At 44.9% G+C, this 25476-nt stretch overlaps 1 protein-coding gene across 1 annotated transcript in view; it reads left to right on the top strand.

The window, feature by feature from the left end:
- Nucleotides 1-814: 814 nt before the first annotated feature.
- Nucleotides 815-25476, top strand: part of TNFRSF21 (TNF receptor superfamily member 21) — a 72065-nt gene continuing 47403 nt past the window's right edge. The window contains exons 1-3 of the mRNA XM_023512824.1: nucleotides 815-1353; nucleotides 21341-21992; nucleotides 23429-23923. Coding sequence (XP_023368592.1) covers nucleotides 1264-1353; nucleotides 21341-21992; nucleotides 23429-23923 — 1237 coding nt within the window. The 5' untranslated portion in view covers nucleotides 815-1263. The remainder of the gene's footprint in view (nucleotides 1354-21340; nucleotides 21993-23428; nucleotides 23924-25476) is intronic.

Below are 25476 nucleotides of genomic sequence, written 5' to 3'. Positions count from 1 at the left end.
CAGGACAATATCGCAGCTGTCCTTCCTTGTGAAGCGGAGTGCTACCGACCTCTCTTCTATTCACCAACAACCCACTAAGGCTTCTGGAACCCAACTCAAACAATTTTAACTGTGTTTTTGGAAGGAGGAGTGATTTTTAAAAATCTTGGTGATGGTCTAATTCAAAACTGTGAATACTTTAATTAGGAAAATGCATCTGTTCACACAATTAATGAGTCCTAAGTTCACTCAAAGACCAGCCACAGTCCCAACACTGGCGATTCTGGATTTGGAATTCTTTTCCTCCTGAATTTCTTTTAATTCAGGGGGGGTCTTAAAGTTCCCCACATTAAAATTACCTGGGAACTTTAAAAATTCCATTACTTAGGTCAGGCCACATCCTGTTTCAATTAAATAAGAATTTCTGAAATTGAGAATTAATAAATACTTGTTAAACTCTCTAGGTGATTGATTCCAATGGGCCACAAAGTTTAAGGAGCAACGAACAAGTCTCTTTGTGGTCACGCAGTTGATGTAAGTGCTCTGTGGTCTTTGGTTGTTTTTAATACTCGTATCAGAAGCAACAGAGAGGAGTCAGCTGGAGAAATAATTTACCTAGAATTATTCTGGAAAAAAGAAGTAAGGTTAGGTGAGGCATGTGAGCGCTTTCACGGCGCTTTCCCTGGGTCAGCAAGCAAATGCAGTTTCTTCAGCGAACGCCAAGGGGCACCCTCTTCCTCCCGACTTTACCTGGAACGCCTTCGCCTTTCCGACCGCACAAAGAGCCCAGCCTTCTCTGCGGTGACATCACAAAGGGCTGGTCCTCCGCCCCTTCGGCGCCACCACGTGTGTCCCCGAACCCGGTGGCCACCCGACTCAGTCCCTCGCCGGCCGGTCTAGGCAGCGGAGGACGGTGGTGGGCAGTGGCTGGAAGCTTCGCTATGGGAAGTTGTTCCTTTGCTCTCCCGCGCTCAGCCCTCCTCCCTAGTTCTCCGAAGCCGTTGTCGGAGGAGAGCGCCGGGAGGCGCCGGCTGCAGCCGCGGCTGCTTCTCCCCGCCTGGGCGGCCGCGCCGCTGGACAGGTGCTGAGCGCCCCCGAGCCTCCCTTGCCGCCTCCCTCCTCTGCCCTGCTGCCAGCTGCCGCAGTGCACATGGGGTGTTGGAGGTAGATGGGCTCCCGGCCCGGGAGGCGGCCGTGGATGCGGCGCTGGGCAGAAGCAGCCGCCGATTCCAGCTGCCGTGGGGCCGCGCGCCCCGGGCGCCCCTGCGAGCCCCTGGCTCAGCCATGGGGACCTTTGCGAGCACCACCCTCGCCTCCTGCAGCCGCTCCGCCTGCCCGGCCCGAGCCACGATGATCGCAGGCTCCCTTCTCCTGGTGAGCGCTTGGGGGTACGGTGGCTGCGGCCGTGCCGGAGCAGAGGGAGTCGCTGTCCGGGAGCTGGGCGGGTCCCGGGGCCGGGGCTTCGGGAGGCGCGGGGCTGAGACGGGGCGGGGGCGCGGAGGTGGTAGAGGGAAGGCAGCATGTCGGAGGGCCCGGACTAGGTCATTCGAGGGAGTCGCGGGGCTCCGCCGGGGCTCGGGCAGAAGGCGAATTGTTTTTTCTTGCAGCCTGGCTGCGCTGGAGGAGGCGCTAGAGGCGGCCGCCCGGTTTCCTGCGCATTTCGGGGCTTTGCCCCAGCTCGGCCTATCTTTTACCCTCCAAATCCACTCCCACAGCCTCACACCCGTGGCCGCTGCCCCTGCGCTCATTGTGGGGCAGGGGCTGCGGTGTCAGGCGCCGAGGGCTAGCGGTGGCCGCTGCTTTGTTGCAGCTGCAGTGTCATGTCGGGATGCTACCGCAGAGAGAGAATGGCACCGGTGCGCGCTGGACACTGAGGACCTGCCGGTGCTTCCGCGCGGTGCATTCCCCAATAGGGCGCGAGCCGCCCCCTTCCTCAATCCCTTCACCCTCTCGACCCCTTGTGGGCCCGGGTGGGTCCCAGTCTCTGCACGCCAAACAGAACCCTTAGATTCGATCCACTCTCAGGCGCCTCCAAAGCGCCGGCTTCCAGCCAGCCAGCTCGCTGGCACTAGAGTGGGGGGAGGAGGGAAAGAGATCTGTATAAAGGAAGATGCATTTTCTCCAGTGTTTCTTATTTCTCGTTTCCCTGTGGCTAGGCAGGTGACCTGCAGGGTGGTGCAGCCTCCTTCACGGCTCAAGCTGCTTCCACATCTGGGGCATGCCCTATACGTCGTCCTCCATCACGTACCTTGTCAAAGCCTGAGACCACCCTTGACCTAAAACTTATCCTCTTCGTTCCCCAAATCTCCTCCCCTTATTTCGAAACATTGAGGTGAAGGGTCAAGTTAGGTGGAAGAAAATTTGAGATGAAACCCTTTTGAGCCATTATAAGCCTCTCATGCCTATCTTTTATCCCTGAAGGGAGGATGGAGGTTCTTAGTTAAAAAACCAAGCAAAAACAGAAAACAAGAGGTTGTTTTCATGGCAGGGCTGTGTAAGGGAAAAGGCAGGCTTGCTGTCTCCTTCCCCAAAAGGGCTTAACGCCTGGCCAGCCAAGAACTGCTCAGATCTCAGGGCATTGCAGTTGCTATGGCCTGAGAATTTATCCTACAGACACTCTGGTTCCTTGGGTGTGTGTGTGTTTTAAGAGGAAGAGAGAGACTAAAGAAAAGTTTGTTGCTGTTCGCATTTATAATGAGGCAAGCCCCAGTCTTCTTCAGAAACTCTTTTCTGCCCATTTGTAGTAAAGGCAAAGTCAAGGTTTGCCTCTTTGAAGCAAATGTGATGGATGATAAGCAGTAGGGGTGTTTCTTAGGGTAGCAGACCCGGATTGACAGTCTTGTGTGGAGGAAAACCCTGGGAACACTGATCCTAGTATCCGTGGAGTCAGAGCTCTCACTGAGCTTCCCTTTGCAGGGCCTTGCATCCTGGGCTGGAACCTGCCACATGTTTGTTGGGTGCCTCCACCACACCTGCTTATTATGCTCGCCATAGAGTCCACTCTCAGATTAAATCTCAAGGCATTGTGTACCTTTTAGCATGAGATAGGTGCTTAAAGGAAGGTGTCAGTGTAATCATAGGGTAGGTTGTTCTAACTGACTGAAAGAGGGCTCAGTTACTTTTTTTTTAAATTAAATCTTCGAACTCAGTTTACCTAAAAATTGTGTACTGGATTTACAATTGAAAACCTGATAGTTTAAATTTGGCAGATGAAAAACAAAAAGAAATTAATATTGAGACTTAGAAGAAGTCTAAAGGCAATAACCAAAACAGGATTTCTGATTTTTCTGCTCACTGTAATAAAAAGTCCTCACTTCAATTCATGGAATAGCATGAGGTGGACCCCATCATCTTTAGGGTGACTCAGAGGGTGTGGCAGGGATCATCAGGACTGTGTCATAACCCCCAACCAGGGTGGGGAAGAACTGTCTTTTGTCTTTCCCATCCCCACTCTGCACCCCTGAGTCCTCAGGGCAGGCTTTGACAATGTGTAAAGGGATGATCTCATGACATTGTTGTAAGGAGTATTTATCCCAGTGGGATTGTTGGCCATATCTAAAGGACAGACATCAGGTACTAAAGCCCAGTAAACATGGCAGGGTACTTAGAACACTACTGGGGGTGGGGTGGGGGTGCAGAGATCAGTGACATGCCCACATGCTGCAGTTGGACTAAAAAGGAATAATCTCTGTACAATATTCTGTTTATAATGGCTTTCAGTTGCCTCTCTTCTTTCAAATATCTCTCTTTTTCTGTGTGCCATCACTTTTTGATATTATTTTTTCTGTCACGACAGGCTAACTGAATGAAAGATAGCTTACTATAAACTTTAAAAAGTACTAATATATATGGACACAATTTAATATGATGTATGTATAGCCGATACATATGTATGTATATAGAGAGCAATGACTACACCCCAAATCCTTTATACATGTATCTCATTTATTCTCAGCCTCTCTGAGAAGCAGATGGTATTCTCTCCATTTTACAGATGACAAAGTGAAGACTCCAACAACTTCGTTGGTTTGTTCTAGGCCACAGGTGATGGCACTGAGGCTGGAACTCAGGACTGCCGACTCCTCAGCTCATGTTCTCCCCCACCCCTGTGCCACAGTGCCTGTTTCCGAAGTCCAAACTGCTTGATGATGAAATGTAAACAGAGAAGGCTCATCGGGGGAAGCTGAGACGGTGGTTTGGTTTGGTGCAGAACGTAAATGGGAATGACATGGGTGCCTTTGGAGGAAAGTGTTTTTGCTGCTTGCATGTCTGTTTCTGATGAGTTGAGGTGTCTGCGTGATATTGGAAAGTAAAACACAAACTGAACGACATGATATGTGTTCCAGGCCCAAAGTCTGGAGACAAGATAAATGAGGCCTTTAGGTTTGTGCCAGTGTTAAAGAAGGGCTTGCCTGGTTGACACTACTCAGCCAGAGATGGCTCTTGCCGTCAGGGAGCTTGCTTTGACTGCACAAATAGAATGTTGGCAGTGGGGCAGGTGGACGAGAAGGGAGCCAGAAGTGATAAGGAAGTCAGGCCTGGAGTTTTGGAAACCACTCTTTTGCGTGTATTATCAATTCCAGATAAGGGACCATTTGCAGTAATAGCCCGTCCAGCTATGTGGTTGGCTGGAAAGTGCCAAGTTTGTCCCTGTCATTGAGACTGAGCATCTGGCTCAGTGCTACCACTGGACTCCACATACCCACGGAAATTTCTCAGGACATTAGTACTCCACTTAGGCTGTTTGACTAGGCAGGTGTCTGGTGGTCTGATGGTGAGTGAAGTCCTGAATTATGCCAAGACTTGGTGGCAAGTTCAAGGAAAACTTTAGAAGTATTATATCCAAAAGATTTTTTTCCTTTTTTTTTTTTTTTTTTTGAGACAGAGTCTCATTCTGTTGCCCCAAGCTAGGGTGCCATAGTATTAGCCTAGTTCACAGCAACCTCAAATTCCTGGGTTCAAGTGATGCACTTATCTCAGCCTCCTGAGTAACTGGGACCTGGTGCCTGCTACAACACCTGGCTAATTTTTTTTGTTTTTAGTGGATGTGGAGTCTTGTTCTTGCTCAGGCTGGTCCTGAACTCAAGTGATCCTCCTGCCTCTGCCTCCCTCAGTTCTAGAATTACAGGAATGAACCACTTCACTCAGCATCCTTTTTATATACCTCAGTTCCGTAATCCTAGAATGTGAAAGCATGATAGTCTCCTGATCTAACACCCTGTATTTTTTGGTTGAAGGGGAAAAATAAACTACATTGGGGAAATGATTTATTTTTCATGTTCACAGTAAGCCTACATTGAGCACACTCTTCCTGAGTGAGGCACTGCCCTCAGCAGTGGAAGCCCAGGCATGAACGAGATTTGGTAAAATTTATATGGTATATAAAATGAATGGGATAAAGTGAGCAAGGTCGTAGGAAGTTCCGGTTGGGTTTCCCTTGCTCACATGGCATCGTAGATCAATGCCCTCTACTCAGAGTGCTATACCAAATGAGACTGAGGCTAAAATCTTCCAGATACCTGAAGTAAGGCCCTTTTTGCCACAACAAGGGAGCTCGTTTGTTGTATATGATGAACGTATTTTCCTCTATAAGTCTTTATCTTGCTCTGGCTCCGTACACCTCTTTCTTTTCCTCAATAAGTTTTGTTGCCTGCTTGTAAAACAAACAAACAAACAAACTTGACATAACTTTGGCTGTTAGTCTGAGAAGCAGTGAGAGAATATACCTCCAAGTCCCTTAGCCTCAGTAGGCAAGGTGACTTTTAATCAGAGGTTCGGGGAAGCCAGAACCTGGCCAGGAATGCAGGATTCCTCATTTACCCCATGACTCATCCCTATAGTCAGATGTGTAGAGTGGGATGGAGCTTTCTCACTCAACTGTTTCTAAAGGCATATGTTTGGCTATCCCTCAGGTCCAGCTCCAAACTAACCAAGCTCCAGTGTAAATAAATACAGAAGCATATTAAGTCAGCCAAAAAAAAAAATTCTTTGTAAATGGGACTTAAGGATTACTTTATCTTGGACCAAAAAACCTGCAACCAAATAGGCATAGGCCCACCAACTGCCTCCACTGCGAATCTTAGTGTAGCTAATCTATGTAGCTGGATGTGCCGTATTTTATAGGACAGAGCCTTTCTCCAGGTATGTCCTTATTGGGTAGGCGCAAGGAGGTGTGAGCTTCTGGGCTGGCTCTGGCAGGCAGTCTGTGTGCTTTCTGTATTGTAGATCAGAATGTGGAGACATCACGCTTTAACTCTGCACTTGACTACATCCACTGAGATGAGAGGTAAATCCTCTTTGGAGGCTCCATAGGCAGGTTGTAAATTGGTTTAGTGCTGAGCTGGCCCTTTATGAAACACATTGTAAACTATAAGTAAGCGTAATTCTTTTGAGGGGCAGGGGTGATAGGGTCAGATGCATGGTCAGAGTACTCAGGGGCCAGTCTGAATTGAGGGACTTTTCCTTGTGGAAACCACTATGCCTGTTTTCCAGTAAGCACTAATAATACTCTGCTGGCCCTCTTCCCCTAAGCAGGCCTGGCAAATTCCGGTGATGTCTGGTCACCAGTAACTTCTTGGCAAACTCAGGTGCTTCACTTCTGTGACAAGAAGAGCCCAGGTTATCCCAGAGCACTGGGCATGTGTCCAGTGATCACTTGGAGCAGACTCAGTCTAGACCATTATACACAGATGTGTGTGTTTGACAGAATGACAGCTGAAGCCAGAATGGGAGTCAGCTTGGTCTCCAAAGTTGAATTTCCATTTAGCATGAGTAGGAGCCCGGGCCTGGTGGCTGCTGCAGTAGCAGCTGCTGAACTTTAATTCTTTAGGAAGAGGGGCGAGATGAATAAACACAGGCCTCGCCTCAGTGTTTGTGTTAGTCAAATACCAGAAAATAAACAGGAATCCTAAATTGGCTTGCATGCTGCCACCTGGCTTTTTTACCACCTCCCAGTTCCAACCTGAATCGAAGCCGAGAGGAACCTGGGCAGAGTTTACAACTTGGGAGGAACCTGGAAGATGTAAGTAAGGGTGGGACTTTGGGCTGGGTATAGATAGTTGGGGCTCACTGATACTTAGGCTGCTGACTCAAAGCAGTAGTGATCTCACTGTTCTTGAGGGGTGCTGAAGGCCACCAGGAGAATTTTCACATCAGCGCCCTGGCTTTGGAGATGACAGATGTTTGGAGTGGTGGAAAAGTTGTGCTCAGAGGAATGTCAGGCAGTGTGGAACTGCACAGAGTGTAGGTGGGGGGTCAGGGCACTGCCCTGTGTCAATATCTTCTCTTTAGATATTTGAAAATTATACCTAGGACTTTGCTCTGAACAAAAAAAAAAAAGAAGAAGAAGAAGAAGGGGCTTAGTAAGCTAAATCACAGCAAGGCTGATTATCTAATCCTTTATATAATTTTCCATTTGCTCCTTTGCTGCCAGAACTGCTGGGTGGCTCTGTTGCTCGGTGCCATTTGCAAATCTGTTTCGGGAAAAGGAACATGAGCTTAATGGATTTAGGAGAGAGGAGAGGAGAGCGAATCCATGAATCCTGCAATCAGATGAGAGCAGCGATGGATTCAGTAGCCTTTAGCTCTTGAGAGCACAGAGGGGAGGAATAAGAAAGTGGCTGTTAATATTAATCATTGATATCGATGTCACCAGCCCTTAATTACTGAACGTTTACCATTGACATTATAGTGAATATCTTACAAACGATCTCAATAAATCTTACAAGTCCATGAGATGGTAGCATTAGCCCCATTTTACAGATAAGGGAATGAAACTGGAGGTTTATGATCATGCAATTGGCAACTGCTAGAGAGAGGATTCAGGTCTAGGTCAGTATGGCTTTGTGCATGCTGCCCTTTTTGCCAAGTGTGGGTCACTTAAATTTACCAGAACTTTGTTTCCTCTAAAATGGATGATTTTTACCCACGAACACATTCTTTTTCTGGGAATCTGGTGAGCAGTTCTGCTCTAAGATGGTGCTTGGAAGTTCTGCCAAAACTAGTGGTTATAAAGTGAGAACAACCTGTGTGTGGATTGAAAGGGGAGGGCCTAGAGTTATTGGCAAGCATTTTCCTATGGTGTGACTCTGACGGGCCATGGCACCATGGCTGAGATGGAAAGATACTCCTCAAATTGACATGTTATAAATAGGGGGCGGGTGCTCCGCTTTCCTGCTACTTGGGTCATTTTGAAAAATATTTGCTTAGTGAGTAACAGTGTGACATGGGTTCTGCTTAGCAATGGAGTTTCAGCTCATGTATCCTGAGAACCTGAAGATGTTTTAGGGTTTTCTTTGCTGCTGCCAGCCTGATTATTTGTATAGGATAAGTATATCGGCTTGTACCATCTGTCATTAGTATTTCTTCTGTTCACTTTTCATTTCAGGTCTCTTAGATACTGGTTTAACTTCAGGATTTGAGTGGTCCTGTCTGTGTGTGTCTGTGTGTCTGAGACAGAGTATTTCCCAGGCTAGAGTGCTTAGAGTGCTGTGGTGTTAGCCTAGCTCACAGTAACCTCAAACTCCTGAGTTCAAGAGATTCTCCTGCTATAGCTTCCCTCCCAAGTAGGTGGGACTACAGGCAAGCTCCACCATACCTGGCTAATTTTTATATTTTATTTTATTTATTATTTTTTTCTTTTTTGAGACAGAGTCTCACTTTGTCACACTCAGTAGAGTGCCATAGTGTCATAGCTCACAGCAACCTCAAACTCTTGGGCACAAGTGATTCTCCTGCCTTAGCCTCCCAAGTAGCTGGCACTACAGGCGCCCACCACAATGCCCAGCTATGTTTAGAGATGGGGTCTCACTCTAGCTCAAGCTGGCCTTGACTTGTGAGCTCAGGAGATCTGCCCCCCTCTGCCTCCCAGAATGCAGGGATTACAGGCATGAGCCACTGTGCCTGGCCAATATTGCAATTTGAAGTAGAGATGGGGTCTCACTCTTGCTCAGGCTGGTCTTGAACGCCTAAGTTCAAGGGATCCTCTGTCTTGGCCTCCCAGAATGCTAGGTTACAGGCATGCCACTGTGTCAGCCCTGGTAGCACCCTCTTAAGCCAGCTTTTCAATATCTCTTTGTAGATTGTAGAGACTAAGTTGACTAGAGAAAGGCAAAGGGTGAGAGGAAATTGTTTAAATCTTTGTCCTGGAAAAGTGGTTAGAATTCTGGCCTCCCCAAAAAACCTGTGGGGAAGACCACGACTGATTTCATCCAAGTACGGCCAGGTCTGCTCAATCCGTATCAGGAGGGGTGGGAGGGTTAGAAAGGGAGAAGGAGAACCCAAGTCAAACAGGCACAGGTTCTCAGGGTAATTTAGCTGATTATCACTCAATCTTTGCTCTTTGTCAGGGGCCCTTCCTCTTGAGTTGACACCATACAAACCTAGTCCAGGAAGAATAACAAAATGGACAAGGTTTATCTGTGTTTCTCTCTTCCTTTGGAATGCTCAGGGCCAGTGTTGTTAATTCCATTTCAGCTTCTCAAAGACAATGTGCTATTCTTCTTTGTGCTGTGGCTGAGGGCCCTGGCACACAGTAGTTACTGACACATAGTAGTTAAGCAACAAATGATTGTTGAATGAATTCCAGGAGGATCTTGTTTTAAACTGACTGTCCCTTCATTCAACACAAGGTAAAGGGTAGCTGGAGATTAAGCTACATCTCAATACTAAGAAAGAACATTTTAAATGTAAGCAAGTTGACGAACTTGAAGAACCTAGCAGATACGGAATTTTCTTTATATGTCTTCTGAATTCAGTTCAATTCATGGACAGTATCTCTGTGTAGTTAAAACTAATGTGTATGTACTTGCTTATGTTCTGCTTTTCTTTGTATAGCTATGGTCTGTTGTCCTGCAGAGATAGATCTTTCATCCATTTAAGAAAATTTGTGTAGCATCTCTTAGATGTCAGGCCTGCTCCACTCCGGGTATATGATAATGAAAGGTTGTTTTCATAATCTCTCCCTCCGGAGTTCATGGAAGGTGTGGTGTTTCATAAGAACCAGCTATGCAAGGAGGAGAAGGAAGAGTGTGGTAGTGGGAGGGAAGAGCAGAGGGAAGGGTCCGGAAGAAGGGAAAAGGCCATGTGTTCAGAGAAGAGAAGATCACTGTGCTTTGTGCTCAGTGAATGGGGGCCATGAGAGCCTGGATTGAGATTGAAAAGGCAGGCAGGGGCCAGGTCATCTAAGACCTTTTAAGGACTGAAGTCATCAGATTATCGCTGCTTGAAGTGGAAAGCAAGGTAATTTTATGTCTTGAATTTGATTTATTTTGAAAGATCACTCTGGCAGCTCTGTGGAGAATGGATTAGAGAGGGGGGCATAGAAGCAGGAGGCCATTTAGAATGTGTTAGTGCAGGGTAGAGATTGTCATACTGGAGTAGTGGTGGCAGTGAAGACGGGGATAGAGATTTTGGAGAGAGTTTATGGATGTGATGAAGGAGAGGGCAGGTGATATTGAAAGAAAGCGAAGATCATGGCTGACTCCCAGTTTCTGAGTTGAGCAGTCTACGGTGGATTACTTTGAAAGGGAATCCTGGGGGAAGAGTGGATGGGATTTGTGATCGGTGTCAGTTCAGGCCTTGCTGCCTGCCATTTGGAATAGCTGCAACCCCTCTGGTTGTTGGTGTGTTGAGCCGTTCAGGGGCTGTTGGATACTTGGATCGCTGCTTCCACTGTACGCAGTGCTAACGAAGTTGTCTCTGTACAAACCAGTTCCTCTTTTTTTCCCTTTGGGTTGTTTCCTCAAGGTGTATTCCCCGAAGTGGAATTGCTGGGTCAAAGGAAATGAATGAACAGTTTTATGGTTTTTGCTGCAAATTGCCAGACTGTTTTTCAGGAAGACTGAATTAATTTAGAGGGCCACCAGCCACCTATGAATGTGCTTTCTGCCTTACAAGCTTGCCAGCGTTGGAGTTTATAATTTTACTTATGCTGCTTTTAATGTGTCAGGGTCCTTGGTTGTGCACATTTTAATTTCAGTAGTTGCTAATGGTGTCATAAATTTATCCATATAATGATTACCTTTATAATTATGTACTCCTGTAGTCTGCTGTCTTAACTATTGAGTGGAAATTATGTTAACCTCATTTGCATTAATTCTTTCTACATTTTTGGTTATAAGCTTTTATTGGCTGTGTATGGCATTTTTTTACATTCTACTTTTAATATTATTATATTTAATAAACAGCAAAATTTAAGTTTATATATATAATGATTATTTTTTTTGACACAATCTCAGTCTATTGCCCAGGCTAGAGTATCAGCCTAGCTCACAGCCCCATCATGGTGGGTGCCTGTAGTTCCAGTCACTCCGGAGGCTGAGGCAGGAGGATAGCTTGAATCCAAGAGTTTGAGGTTGCTGTGAGCTAGAGTGATGCTATGGCACTCTAGCCTGGGTAATAAAGTGAGACTCTGTGTCTATAATAAAGTAAAATAAAATAAAATCTGGAGTCTTTGATGTACTTCTCATGAATTGGATATTGGCATTTTAATTGTGATATTTTATGAGATTGTGTAATCCCAAAGGAATAAAGCTAAAATGCAGTAAAATGATAAATTCGTGGGAGTGAAGTTAAAATAACATTTATGAAACACTTGATATGTGTTAGGCATGTTCTGCTTGATTTATCTGTATGAACAGTTAATTCTCAAAACAGGCATTAAAGAGTAGGTAATACCAGTATCTCCTTATACTGAGGAGGAAACAGAGACATAGGAATGAGCCACTTGCCAAGGCTACTCAGAATTAAGGACAGAAAAACCTGCATGCATTTTCCTACTCTCACACATCGCTCAACACAACACTTTTGAAATAGATTCTCCAGTGGACACAAGCTGGGGGTCCTCCAATTCCATTCAGTTCTGACACTGTCTATCACGAGGCAGCATCAAAACCCACAGGTTAGAGGCTCAGTCTCGCAAGACTGCCCACACTTCCAATTGCCAATTACCAGCCCCAGGTTGTTCACCTGTGCCTTTTACTGACTGGTGATAAATTAGTGCTCCCCTAACCCCTCTTCAGGTTTGATTGATTCTCTAGAACAGCGCATCAAATGCATGGAAACACTTTATTTACATTTACCAGTTTCTTAAGAAAGGATGTAGATGAACAGCCTTGAAAGGGTTCAAGAGATGCACAGGACAAGCCATGTAGGGAGAAGGTGGAGTCACCAGGCCCTTCCTGAGCTCACCACCCTCCATGAGCCTCTAGGCGTTCAGCTACTCACATGTTCTCCACACCTCTCTTCCTCTGAGATTTTTGAGACAGAGTTTCACTTTATAGTCCTTGGTAGAATGCCATGGCATCACAGTTCACAGCAACCTCAAGCTCCTGGGCTCAAGCAATTCTCTTGCCTCAGTCTCCCGAGTAGCTGGGACTACAGGTGCCCACCGCAATGCCTGGCTATTTTTAGAGATGAGGTCTTGCTCAGGCTGGTCTCAACCCTGTGGCAATCTACCCACTTCAGCCTTCCAGAGTGTCCTTTTGAATTTTTATGAAGTCTCCATTACTTAGGTATGATTGATACCTCATTGGCTATTGGTAATCAACTCAACCTTTAGCCCTGTTTCCCTCCCTGGAATTTGGAGATAGGCTAAAAGTCTCAATTCTCTAATCGTGCCTTGGTCACCTGAAAGACCCAAGATAACTGAGGATATCTCAGGGGTCCTCAGCCATCAGTCTTCTCATTAGCAAACAAAAAACACTCACTACTCTGGAAATTTCAAGGTTCTAGAAGGTATATGTTGGAAGCCATGTGTGTTGGCTGTGCGTTTGTTATAAATGGTTTCTATCCATTTAAGAAATGTCCCACATCTATGCCTATTTTCTTAAGTGTTCTTATCACTTAATATATATATACATATATATATTCATCTTATTAATATATCACATGATCACACCCAGCTAGTACCTGAGAGAGTCGGGCTTGTCTGGCACACTCTAGGTTGAAATAGATTTTATTTATATTAATATTTCCTTTCATGCTGAAGTTGAGTGCCTATTGGAGTCACTGCTTTTACCTTGGTTTATATGCTCTTCTATAAATCCTTAGTAAGCACCATTCAGGGTAAAATTCCCTCTCTACTTATCCTAGTGTCCTCTATGTATTGTCAATTCATTCTCTACTTAGAGACTAAAAAACGAGCAGCCTACTGTTGCCTTCTTCATGTGGTGGAGGGCTTGGAAATACTTATTTCTAAGGAGAGGTAAAGAGACTAAGTTCTGCAGTCCAGGGACCGATTGCTGAGGGCACGCGCTCTTCGGCATTGCAAATTCCAGGCAAAATAGCATCTGGGTTAAGTCTAGCCTGGATTTTCCTTTTTCCAGTGTCCCCTGAGCCTGCCTCCTTCCAGTCCTATAGTCAGCACATTCTAGCCTGGACATCTCTATATGCACCAGCTTTATTATAAAAACAGTCCCTGTTTTTGCCCTAGCACCAAAAGACTTTTTTTTTTTTTTAAATTAAATCATAGCTGTATACATTAATGCAGTCATGGGGTACAGTGTGCTGGTTTTATATACAATTTGAAATATTTTCATCCAACTGGTTAACATAGCCTTCATGACATTTTCTTAGTTATTGTGTTAAGACATTTATATTCTACATTTAGTATGGTGCATCTTATAAGGGTACATGTGAAACTTTTTTTTTTTCTTTAAATTGAGGAGGATAGTAGGAAATGCAAGAGCTGACTGCGTTTATGTGACATAATTGGGAACTGTTGTATCTGGGATTTTCGGGAACATTATCCTTAAAGCTTTCCCCTTCAGTATTCTTTCTTTTCTCTCTGAGCAGTTAGTGTCTTGATATTACAACTTCACTGTGATGCTCAAAAAATAATGGTCCCAAATTCTGAGTGTGGGGCGTTCGGCTCTGCATGGCTTTTGCCTTTTGATCATCTGTTCCTGTGTTTTATTGTCACCATCTGAGGAGGAGCGTGGTTGCCTTATCATCTCCGCAGGGACTAAATTTCCTCTTAAAAATGCTAGTTTTATGCAGCATTGAAAGAATTCTGCAGTAACCCCACAGGTGGTCTCTCTGCTAGTAAATTATGAATAGATAAAAGTTGATCACTGCCTTGCATTGGCTCATTTCCCATTAAAAAATTGTTAGAATTTGATAGTGAACAAGAATGACATAAATAAGTTGTACCTGTAAAGGGCAAGGTGCCTTCGTATACTCGAGGATGAGGTCATGGAGTAAAAATTGTTCAAGAATAAATAGGCATCAGCATTCTGATGTGCACTTCTCATGCCTCTTGTCCTTGGTCAGGCCTATCTCTGTGCCCTAGAGTAGAAGCGACAGCAGGACAGGTGTGATGTGGCTCACCAGGGGAGCACTGAGAGCCTGGAAGCTGGTCGTTTAGAGCTACCTCTTTCTTCTTTTGAAATTTGCTTTCTTCTGGGTTTACCTTTTAGTCATTTAGCAAATATTTATAGTGCTCCTATGTCCTGCAGTTTGGGAGGGCACACTGATATCTGCCTCATTTATCCTTCACTGTTAGCGAAATAAGGGTCATAGATACATTAAATTTGCCAGATAACTAAAGTTTAAACGAGGGTAGAGTGTAGATAACTTCAGGAGAAGAATAATCACATTATGCAGCTTATCATTCTAAGCACTAAGTCAGTGTAATCTGTTTTAAGGAAATGAGGGGGGGGATGTTTTAATCCTTTGGTATATTACATTTGCTTATCATCTTAAGCACCATGTAGAACATGGTTCTTGTAAGGCATTTGTAGTTCTCCTGAAACAGAGAGAGATCCTCAGGATCTTAGGAGATGAAATGAATTATTTTCCTATGCACGGAAGGGTGTAAGGCCAGCCTGCTTTATCTCTTTGAGTTTTTGTGGCTACATTGTGGAGGTTTTTGGATTTTCTCCTCTTTGCTTTTATATATGTGCTGGTCTTCAGCAACCACCTCCGGCACCACCCTGAACTTGCTGCTGCTGATTATTTATGATCTGCAAATCCATTCATTCAGCCAACAAACCCTTGTCAGGTCTACCATGAAATGGGTCCTTGGGGACTTGGATAGCATCCGTATGTAACACAGACCTGATCTTGCCCTCATGGAGTTTGTGGTCCAGGGAGGAGAAGACACTAAACAGATAAATGTGTTAAGCACAAAATATGGTAGCCAGATGGGGAAAAGGGGAATGAGAGAGGATTGTGAAAACTCGTTTTCCGTTGAGGAGGGGAGGGCCAGGGTGGCATTCCACAGGAAGTCCTATCTGTGTTAAAGAGTTTGCATTTCATCCTATTTCGTGTGGGAAGTGAATGAGAGTCCTGAGCAGGGGATGAAAGCATCAGATCTGGTGTGTGTTGGAGTGGGTGTCGTGAAAGGAAGCCAAGAACTCAGTATTCACTGTTAGACTCTCCGAGAGATCTGATGGTTCTTGTGAGTGAGCTTCTGGTCTCTGTATTTTTTTTTTTTTTTGACTGTTTAGTACAGGTGTTGGCAGACGTTTTCTGCAAAGGGCCAGATAGTAAATATTTTAAGTTTGTAGGCCATGTGGTCTCTGTTGCAACTATCCAACTCAGCCATTGTATCATGAAAGCAGCCATGGCCAACACCTACACAAATGACTGGATTCCAGTAAACGTACTTATAGGAACAACTGGCCTGTGGGATTTAGTTTGCTGGCCCCTGTCTGAGAGGATGCTTTGCTTGTTATTTCCAGGATCTTCATTATTAAGGTGGTTGCACAAATGAGGAAATGTAATCTCCATGATTGTCCTGGCCTTGAGCTGCTTGTAATCATTATGGGAAGATAAGTATTTACACTAATGAGGCCATCAGCAAACATTACAAGACAATATGTAATTAGGCACCAATATGAGGAACAGAAACAGGAAATGTGACAAAGGGTTTGTTCATGTGCTTGGAATCTGGGTGTCTAGGAGTAGTTTGAAAGGCTTCACAGAGAAGCTGGAACTTAGAAATAATCAGAAACTCTTGGTGGACTCGTAGTAAATACATCCTAGTCCAACCTGCTAATTTTTTCACTGAGTAAAACAAGGTCCTGCTGATTTTAAGACAGAGCCCTGGACAAGAACATAAGTGTTTTGTTCTCTAAGCCTTTGCTCGAATATTCTTTCTACTTAGATCTGGCCCATCCACCCATGGACTGCAAACACATATATAATGGATTCATATTTTTCTTTTTTTTTTTTTGAGACGGAGTCTCATTTTATCACGCTTGGTAGAGTGTCATGGCATCACAGCTCACAGCAACTTCAAACTCTTGGGCTTAAGCGATTTTCTTGCCTCAGCCTCCCAAGCTGGGACTACAGGCGCCTGCCACAGCACCTGCCTATTTTGGGGGTTGTAGTTGTCATTGTTGTTTGGCAGGCCAGCGCTGGATTCAAACCCGCCAGCTCCGGCGTATGCGGCTGGCGCCCTAGCTGCTGAGCTACAGGCGTGGAGGCTGGATTCATATTAATAAGAGAAGATGGGGTGAGAAGTTCCAAGTTATGGGTTATATTGAGCCTTCATTTGTCCTGGAAGAAAGTGGTTCTCAGAAGACCAAAAGCAGTGTGCTTGTATCTGTCGTGTGGAATGCGATGGAAAGAAAAGAGAGACTGAGGTGGGGGAGGAGAAGGGAAGGAGAGGATTACTGAAGACAGAACTGTGCATTGGCTGACATATGGCAAGGAGGGAATTAGTCTACCTGTCCTTAGAAGAATCACTAAATTCAGACATATCCATACTGGTGAAGAGAACTTGGTGCCAGTTAGAGAGAAGGCAGCAGTCCGCATGGTAAAATTCCAGTGATGCAGTGTTAGATGCACAGAAGCGAACTGTTACAGAACAGGATGTATGGCTCGTCTCCATCAGATGCTCCAAACAAGACAAAACCGAAGCAATGGAAACAGCCGGCTAAAGTACACACACGCACACGCACACACACACATGCACACACACGCACATGCACACACACGCACGCACGCACACGCACACACACGCACGCACGCACATGCACACACACGCACGCACACACATGCACACACACGCACGCACACACATGCACACACACGCACGATGTGTAAATGCTCTGAAAAGGGCTGGAGAGATGTGCGCCAAAATTAACAGCGGGTCACCCTAGGGATGACTGGATTTGGGCAGAGACTTAAATGTTTTGCTCCGTACTTTCTAATTATTACAAAAAGCTTTAATTTCATTATAAAATATTAATTATTTACTAATTTAATAAGTACACTAAAACAGTTTAAAGTGCTAGGTTGGACAAGAGGTGGAGAGCGTGGTCCTGACACTGGACTTGGGTTGTCTCTAGGATGTAGCTCAGAATCAGAAGATTAGAGGCAGGGAGGTCCTAGCTTAGTTCAGGGTATCCAAAACTTGGTTGGGCATCAGAATCACTTGGAAAGCTATATATGTGTGTGTATACATATATAAAAGCTAAAACAAAAAAAAATCTGTGACCCTCTTGCAGGCCCACAATGATCTCTGATGATGGGACTGGGGATGGGAATTTTTTATAAAGCTTCCCGGGTAATTTTAATGTTACATTTGAGACTTGAGGCTTTGGTGAGCCTCTAATCTAGTTCATCCACCTCTGTACGCGTGAGGGCATTAGGGATCTTGACCAAGTAGGACTCAGCCTCAGGTCTTCTGGCCCTTGCTCTTTTGTACTTTTCAATGACTGTGTCTCCTGAATCAGGTTTATCCCTAGCATTAGTTCAGGTATCCCCTCAGCTTGATTTTACATCACCCAGGGCCCATTCTTAAATATTAATTTTGAACTTGATCTGTCTCGCCTCCTTTACCCAGTGCTGCACCCCCGGAATCATCTTTGGGGATGATTTTTATAATGTTTTAATTTTCTTAGACATCAGGGAGTTGCCACGAGGCTAGTGAAAAAAGGTCTAGTTTGAGACCATGAGTTGACTGAAGACTTTAGGAAAGTAACTTTTCTTGGGTGCCATCTAAGTTTCTGCAAAGAGAAAGGGATGTTGCCATCTCTTCATTGCCAGCCCTTACTGTCAGCAGGGTTTCAGCAAGGAAAGAGTCTGTGGGGCAGGTCGTCCAGCTTGTAGCACAGATGGGTTCAGCTGTTTACCTTAGCATCGGAAAGGGCCTTAGGGGGTTCCTCTAACTCAACTGATTTTCAGACTTGTTTGAGGCATGAACCTTCCTTCAAATGACTTCTTACTTGGAAGCCCCATTACCAAGTTGTTAAAGCTCAGTGGTTACCTTTGAGGCAGGGGTGGGGCCTTGGAGCCTACCTGTCAGCCCCTCAGACTGAGCACAGAGAGCTGTGTTTTCTCTCCCTGCTCCTTTGAGAACGGATTTCTTCCTCTTTCCCCTGCTTTAAGTAACAATTCACCAAATCCAGCTGATGTGAACCCTCAAAACTGTCTCCGCTTCATTTCCATGGCCACCACCTCGGTCCAAGTCACCACCACCCTGCACCTTGTCTCTTACCTTCTAAGTGGATTTTCTCATCTGCTCTCCCTCCACCCCCCTTTCATCTCCCACCCTGCGGCTGCATAACTTTTATATTCACAAATGTGATTTTGTGCTCCCCACCCTGTTTGAGCTTCTCGCTGTGTTTTGGATAAAGATGACAATTTGGAGCTTTTCATATTTAACTGTGGCTGCTCTGTTGCCTCTTCACATAGAGCCACAAGCTTTCCAGTTCCTGAGCTGAGCTTCCTTCTGCTTCATACTTTTGCTCCGTGGGCCCCTGTGCCTAATCCCCCTCAATTTCTATTTCTTCATCCTTAAAAGCTACATCAAAACTTTTCTCTAACTTCTCTGAGCTACAAAGCACCTGTTAAACCCCTCTCATAGGATTCTGTTTTGGCTTCTCAGCAGTAATCTCAATTCCAATCAAGTAAGTGCTGGTGTACTTGTTTTTTTGTCCACCCCCCCTTTGACTGTAAACTTCCTGAGGGCTGGAATAGCACTCCCGAGGCTGTGTCCTCACCCTGTGACATGGCGCCCTTCACACACATACACACTCCTGGTAGGTCTCCAATGAATATTTGTCCAGTAGATTCCCAGTGTCTGTCTGTTTGCACACACTTAATTTCCAGGACTCAGCCCAGGCAAAACTGCAGAGGCATTGCTATTTGTCAGCTGTCTTTAGGAGCTAGAGTAATTTCCTATAGTATGAGGTAAGTCGAAGGTCCATTTTTAGGGACACGTTGCCTCAAGTGGGTTACCCAGTACGGTATAGATTAAGCAGCTTTGAACTTTGCTTTAATTAGAAACTTGATTTATTATACCAAATGAACAAAGACTGATAAAATCCACTTGAAGTGTGAAAAAGTGTGGGGGCACTGGGGTTTGAAAGTAGGTTTTGTGTACAGCTAGGGAGACCTCTCATTCTTTGGCTCCTACCGTACATTTAGAAGTGCATACCCTGGGGGAAATATGTGAAGCTGTGGGAAGCCTGACCCCAGCTCCACACCCACACAGACACCTTAGTGGCCTCCTCTGCTTGTTCTGCAGAGGCACCCTCGTGGGGGTGACTGTGGCTGACTGCCCGGCCTCCCACACAGGTAGGAAGGCAGATGTGGCTCACACAGCACACCAGAGTGATGTCAGCTCCCAGCCACCACCCCTGGCCAGATCTCAAGTCTGGTTCTGTGCTCATTTAAAGTGTAATAACCTGCCATTTGGATTGACCTATCCATCTTTCAAACTTTCAGAACACCACGGCCATGTAGAGCTGCTTTTGGACGTGGACACTAGATAATAACTCTGACAAGTGCACAACAGAGCCACTTTGCAACCTCTTGGGCCGGGTCTTTAGTGTTGGGGATATTAGGTCTAATCTTGTCCTTCATGGACTTGCCAAATGGAACTTGGGCTCCGCAGAACGGTTCCTTCTACCCGGTGCATCTGCTGTGCTCAAAGAGGATGACCGCGGCTTATTCTGCAAATAGAATAAACAAGAAGGGGGAAAAAAAAAAGGTAAAGCCAGAATCAAAAGGGAAGACATTACAAAATTACAGAATTTATCATCAGACAAAAGATTCTTTTTCTTGGGGCTCCAAGACTTCTTAACAATAAAATCAACTGCTATCCTTTCATTTGGTCTCAGATTATAGAAACAAAAAGAATGTATTCTGATAAAATGAAATGAAATGTCATTTGATTGGGGGCAACTCTGGGGTATAATAAAGGACTTCAAAGGAATTTTGGTTCAAGTAGTTAAATTTGGGGGTGGAAGTAAGTGTGTCTTGGGTTGTCTGCGTGCTAAGGAGGACAGAAACTCTGATCACTATAAAAAATCCTTGCTTTATTCTCTTAGTTACTGATACAGCAGCTAAGTTAAAGGAATTTGGCCTGCCTGGCAGCTTTTAGTTTGAGATAGCCATTATTTTCTTGACATACAAACTTTGTCCATTTCAAGGTAGTGAACATTGCCTGAACCCCTCAATCTTCACTAGTGCAAAAAGCTTCCTTTTACTACACTTAACACCCTCTTCTCAGAAGGGCCTCGGTATTTAGTACTGCAAACAAAATTTCTGTGCCCTAGTGTGTCATTCTGGAAAATAATGGAAAATTCTTTCTAGCTGGGTGAAGTTTCTTTTCTTTGAATGAAATTTAAATGTCTATTGATTCCTTCCTGCTGGACCCAGCTTTGGGCTCCAAGGCGGCAGCGTGTTGGTGCTTTGGTAGCGGTGGCCTTCAGAGGTTGAACAAACAGCGAGTGACTCCAAAAGCATCAACTCTTTCGTTGACAGGACATAGCACATTGCCAAGGATGTCAAAGGCTTGCCTCTGTTTTGCAAAAGAAAAATCAGCTTCACATAGTCAAAACTTTTGAAAAAAATTATGCTATGACTACAGGTTAACCCCAAGGAGGCAATGGGTGCCATGGAAGTGACAGCTCATATATGTGCCTTCCTGGAGCTCAGGTGCTTTGCCCTGGTGTCAGGAAATGGCAGCTTTACATTTGGGTCTGGGAAAGGAACAACTGTTCAGAAAGTTGGTTTTTCTCTTGCTTTAGAATTTTGACTAGTATATGGCCCTTTTAGTATTAGCTACAGAAGGCTTTCACAAACACATCTTTAATTGGTTCTCATAATCAATTCAAGAGGGCTTGTTGGATTCATTTTACAGATGGGTAAAAAGGAAGCTGCAGCAAAGGTCAGGCAACCAGGCCAAAGCTTTGCAGCCAGTAGGGAGGAATCTGAGTCTTTGTTCCTCTCTTTCTGCTGTGAGCCGCAGTAGTGCCGCGGGGATGCAGGACTGGCCGTGTCTCCGACGGGAATGAGGATGGGTAGTGCTGGGCTTATGGGTCCCTTCTGCTCCTGTGCTTCTATATAACACCTTCTTGGTTTTTGTTCCTTTCCCCTCTCCTTCCCCTTTTATTTCTTTCAGCTTGGATTTCTTAGCACCACCACAGCTCAACCAGAACAGAAGGCCTCGAATCTCGTTGGCACATACCGCCATGTCGACCGTGCCACAGGCCAGGTGCTAATCTGTGACAAGTGTCCAGCAGGAACTTATGTGTCCGAGCATTGTACCAACACAAGCCTGCGTGTCTGCAGCAGCTGCCCTGCGGGGACCTTTACCAGGCATGAGAACGGCATAGAGAGATGCCATGACTGTAGTCAGCCATGCCCATGGCCAATGGTTGAGAAATTACCTTGTGCTGCCTTGACTGACCGAGAATGCACTTGCCCACCTGGCATGTTCCAGTCTAACGCTACTTGCGCCCCTCACACAGTGTGTCCTGTGGGTTGGGGTGTGCGGAAGAAAGGGACAGAGACTGAGGACGTGCGGTGTAAGCAGTGTGCTCGGGGGACCTTCTCTGATGTGCCTTCTAGTGTGATGAAATGCAAAGCATACACAGACTGTCTGAGTCAGAACCTGGTGGTGATCAAGCCGGGGACCAAGGAGGCAGACAACGTCTGTGGCACACTCCCATCCCTCTCCAGCACCACCTCGCCTCCCCCCGGCACAGCCATCTTTTCACACCCTGAGCACACGGATTCCCATGAAGTCCCTTCCTCCACTTACGTTCCCAAAGGTAACATAACCTGGTGAATTATTTATTTGAGGAAGGCTTTGAGCCCAGTGGAGGTACCAAGAGTGTGCTTATACCAGTGTTTTCTCCATTTTGTGTATTCCAAATTCACCCCTTGGAGAAGAGGCCTTCATTTTGTGGCTAATTAAGTCTGGCTTCTTTGGACTTATGAGAAATATTTAGACTCAGAAGTTTTCTATTAGGGCAGATCAAATATCTAAAAACTAGGTCACATAATAAGAACTGAGAGGAACAAGGACAGCATGTGACCTTATGTAAGTCATTTAACCTCCTTAGGCCTCGGTTTCAAACTTGCCAAATAAATAAGTGACTTAGGTATTCCTTCCAGATTAAAAGTTTTCCAACATGGCATCAGTTTTGGGCAGACATGGCCAGAAAGAGAGGGAGAAGAGAAGGAAATATCATTATATCAGGAAGGGAAGAAAGAAAATTAGAAGCTTCAGGAAACAAGCACATTTGAGGCAGGTCGAAGGGAACTGGCAGTCACATCTAGAAAATAATACAATAATACCTGTATTTTTTTCCCAATGATTTTAATTTCATGTCTTTCATTAAGTATTCCAATTTTCCTGAGCCTCAGAATATAAAATTCAGCCTTTATTTTCAATCCTTTTTGATTGAATTGAATTTTTATGAACTGATAGCCAGCCTGAGTTGTGCTTCCTGGCTTGGAGAGTCTTCTTACCCCTGCCATTTTGAAATCAAGAAACAGCCTCAGAGAGTCAGATGGACACTCCAGATTTTCTCAGGGACTGATATGGAGTCCCAGTCTCTTGGGAATCAGAATTTCCTACTTCTCACAGTCCTTAAGACTAGTTGGGGAAGAATTTCTGGACGAAGTCCAGAAAGCTACTAGCCCAAACTTTGTTTAGTTTGTTGGTAACAGATGATAAGAAAGTCCTGCTTCTTTTATTCCCTGACCTGTCCCACCAAACTTTTCTTTAGTCAAACTTGGATTTGCATTTGAAAATGCAAATCTTTTCTTTCTCTTAGTCATGTTCTTAGTTTTATCATTGCACCATGAAATAGTCAAAAATGGGAGAGGAGGAGAAGGAACAAAGGAATTAAATTTGAACTAGTTCTAAGTAAGTAATGGAAACCGTTAAGAGTTGACTAGAGGTCTCAATATGTGTCCACTCAGTACGTGAAGTACAGGAGAAGAGTCCTCGAAGCCCAGATGTTGGATCCCTGAGGATGCCTTTGGTTTTGGTACAAGAAAGTTTAGCAGTTCAGTTTTTACCTGCCGTATGGAAGTGCTATTAGGGCCTCTATGAAAATATGCAGTGTAATTTATTCTAGCCCCAAGGTCATCTCTTCTTTGATTATCTGGCCTAGTTTGGAGATGACCAGGGAGAGGAGGGAATATATAGATCCCCAAATATGGAATAGCTCTTCCCCCTCCTTACTCTTTTTTCTAGGCATGAACTCAACAGAATCCAACTCTTCTGCCTCTGTTAGACCAAAGGTACTGAGTGGCACCCAGGAAGGGACAGTCCCTGACAACACAAGCTCAGCAAGTGGGGAGGAAGGAATGAACAAGACCCTCCCAAACCTCCAGGTAGTCAACCACCAGCAGGGCCCCCACCACAGACACATCCTGAAGCTGCTGCCAGCCATGGAAGCCACCGGGGGCGAGAAGTCCAGCACGCCCATGAAGGGCCCCAAGAGGGCCCATCCCAGACAGAATATGCACAAGCATTTTGACATCAATGAGCATCTGCCCTGGATGATTGTGCTCTTCCTGCTGCTGGTGCTCGTGGTGATAGTAGTGTGCAGCATCCGGAAAAGCTCGAGGACTCTGAAAAAGGGGCCCCGGCAGGATCCCAGCGCCATTGTGGAGAAGGCAGGGCTGAAGAAGTCTGTGACTCCAACCCAGAACCGGGAGAAGTGGATCTACTACTGCAATGGCCACGGTGAGCCTGCTGCCTTTCCTTGCTTACTGCTCTCCCTGCCTCACTTTGCCCCTGGTACTTGTTTTCTGATAGAAAATGCCTAGTTGATGAAATCTTTTTTATAAACCAAATGCTACCTGATCTATTCGTGTTACGCAAAGTGAGATTGAACATCCTGTTAGAAGTCATGTGTTCAGAGAGAATAACCTCTCCTTCCCCAGCACCTTTAAAACAGGAAAATGTTGCAAATCAGAGACCGGAGAGTGACTCTTAGGGACTTTAAGTTTGTTGTTTAACAGAAGAGAAAATGAGTTCAAAGAGGTTTGGCTCCGCCGACCTAAACAAGAGGCTAGTTGTTTGTTCAGGACAGATGGGAGTAGACTGTGGACTGCTGGAGCTCTCGCTTGTTCTCTAATGACTAGGCTGCTACGAAAATGGAGGGAGCAAATCCCAACTTGTTATAAATTTGCCTTTTTGAATCTGAGCTTTGCTTTTCGATCCTGTCACCTTCCTGCCATATCCATTTTTTTGCACTTACATTTTTAGGCTCTCGTTTCTATCAGGAGGTTAGGATGGTCTTTTAGGTTATAGACGACAAAGGACAGTGTGTTGGTCATCACCCCGATGCTTGGCCTGGTATCTCTCACCGAGTGGTCAGCGTGTGTTGATACAGGCTGGAATAGTTTGGTCTTTCCTCTTTGGAGGGCAAAAGATAACTTGCAGAAATTGTCCCACAGCTAGGTGTGATCTGAAGACTGGGGTTTTCAGACTGTGACAGTAACTTCCCTTTCTATAAATCCTAAGTAAAATTTCAACCAGTTTTGATAATTGCATACATGTGTCTCCTTTCTCTTCAAAGATGCCTGCTGTTCTAAAAACCAGTTTGGCCTTTTGTATGGAGTCTTAAAAATGTTTATACCCTTTGGCCCAGAAATTTCATTTGTGTGAATTTATCATAAAGCTATAACTCAGAAATACAAAAAAAAAAAAAAAGGATTTGAGCATGACGATCTTAAACTTTTAACTCAGCATTATATATAATACGAATAGGAAATAATCAAAGGGATAGTTTTAGGGAAATAACTGTAAATTATGGCCTACTCATATGATGGCGTGTTATGTTAACCTTGAAGATTTTATAATATTTTTGCTTTTAACCATGACATAGGAAAATGTCTTTACTTGGGTAAAGAGAAAAAAACAAACAGGCTACATCCTTTATATAACATATAATCCCAGTCTTCTTAAAACTTTAGAATAAAGACTGAAAGGAAATAAGCCAAAACAAAGTTTTTTCCCCAGTGTGCAGGGGTTTATGTATTTTTTTCTTTAAAGTTTTCTGTTCTTTTTTCACGTTTTCGATAATAAGCACATGTTACTTTTACAATAGAAAATTTAGAGAAAGTTAAAAAAATCATTTTGCTTCCCCTTGCTGACTGTGTCAATGGTGAGAAGCCGAGTGAAAAAGAGTCTGGGGCTGACTTTGTATTTGGTATAGACATTGCACAGACGTGACTGAGACAGCTCTTCCCTGCAGGGGCTGCCTCGGAAAGCCTTAATTCTGCCCCCCCCCC

This window comes from Otolemur garnettii, unplaced genomic scaffold (assembly GCF_000181295.1).
Source record: "Otolemur garnettii isolate 467f Iridium unplaced genomic scaffold, OtoGar3 scaffold00031, whole genome shotgun sequence".
Classification (NCBI taxonomy): Eukaryota; Metazoa; Chordata; class Mammalia; order Primates; family Galagidae; genus Otolemur; species Otolemur garnettii.
Note: the sequence above shows the minus strand (reverse complement) of the source record. Positions and strands in the feature narration are given on the sequence as shown.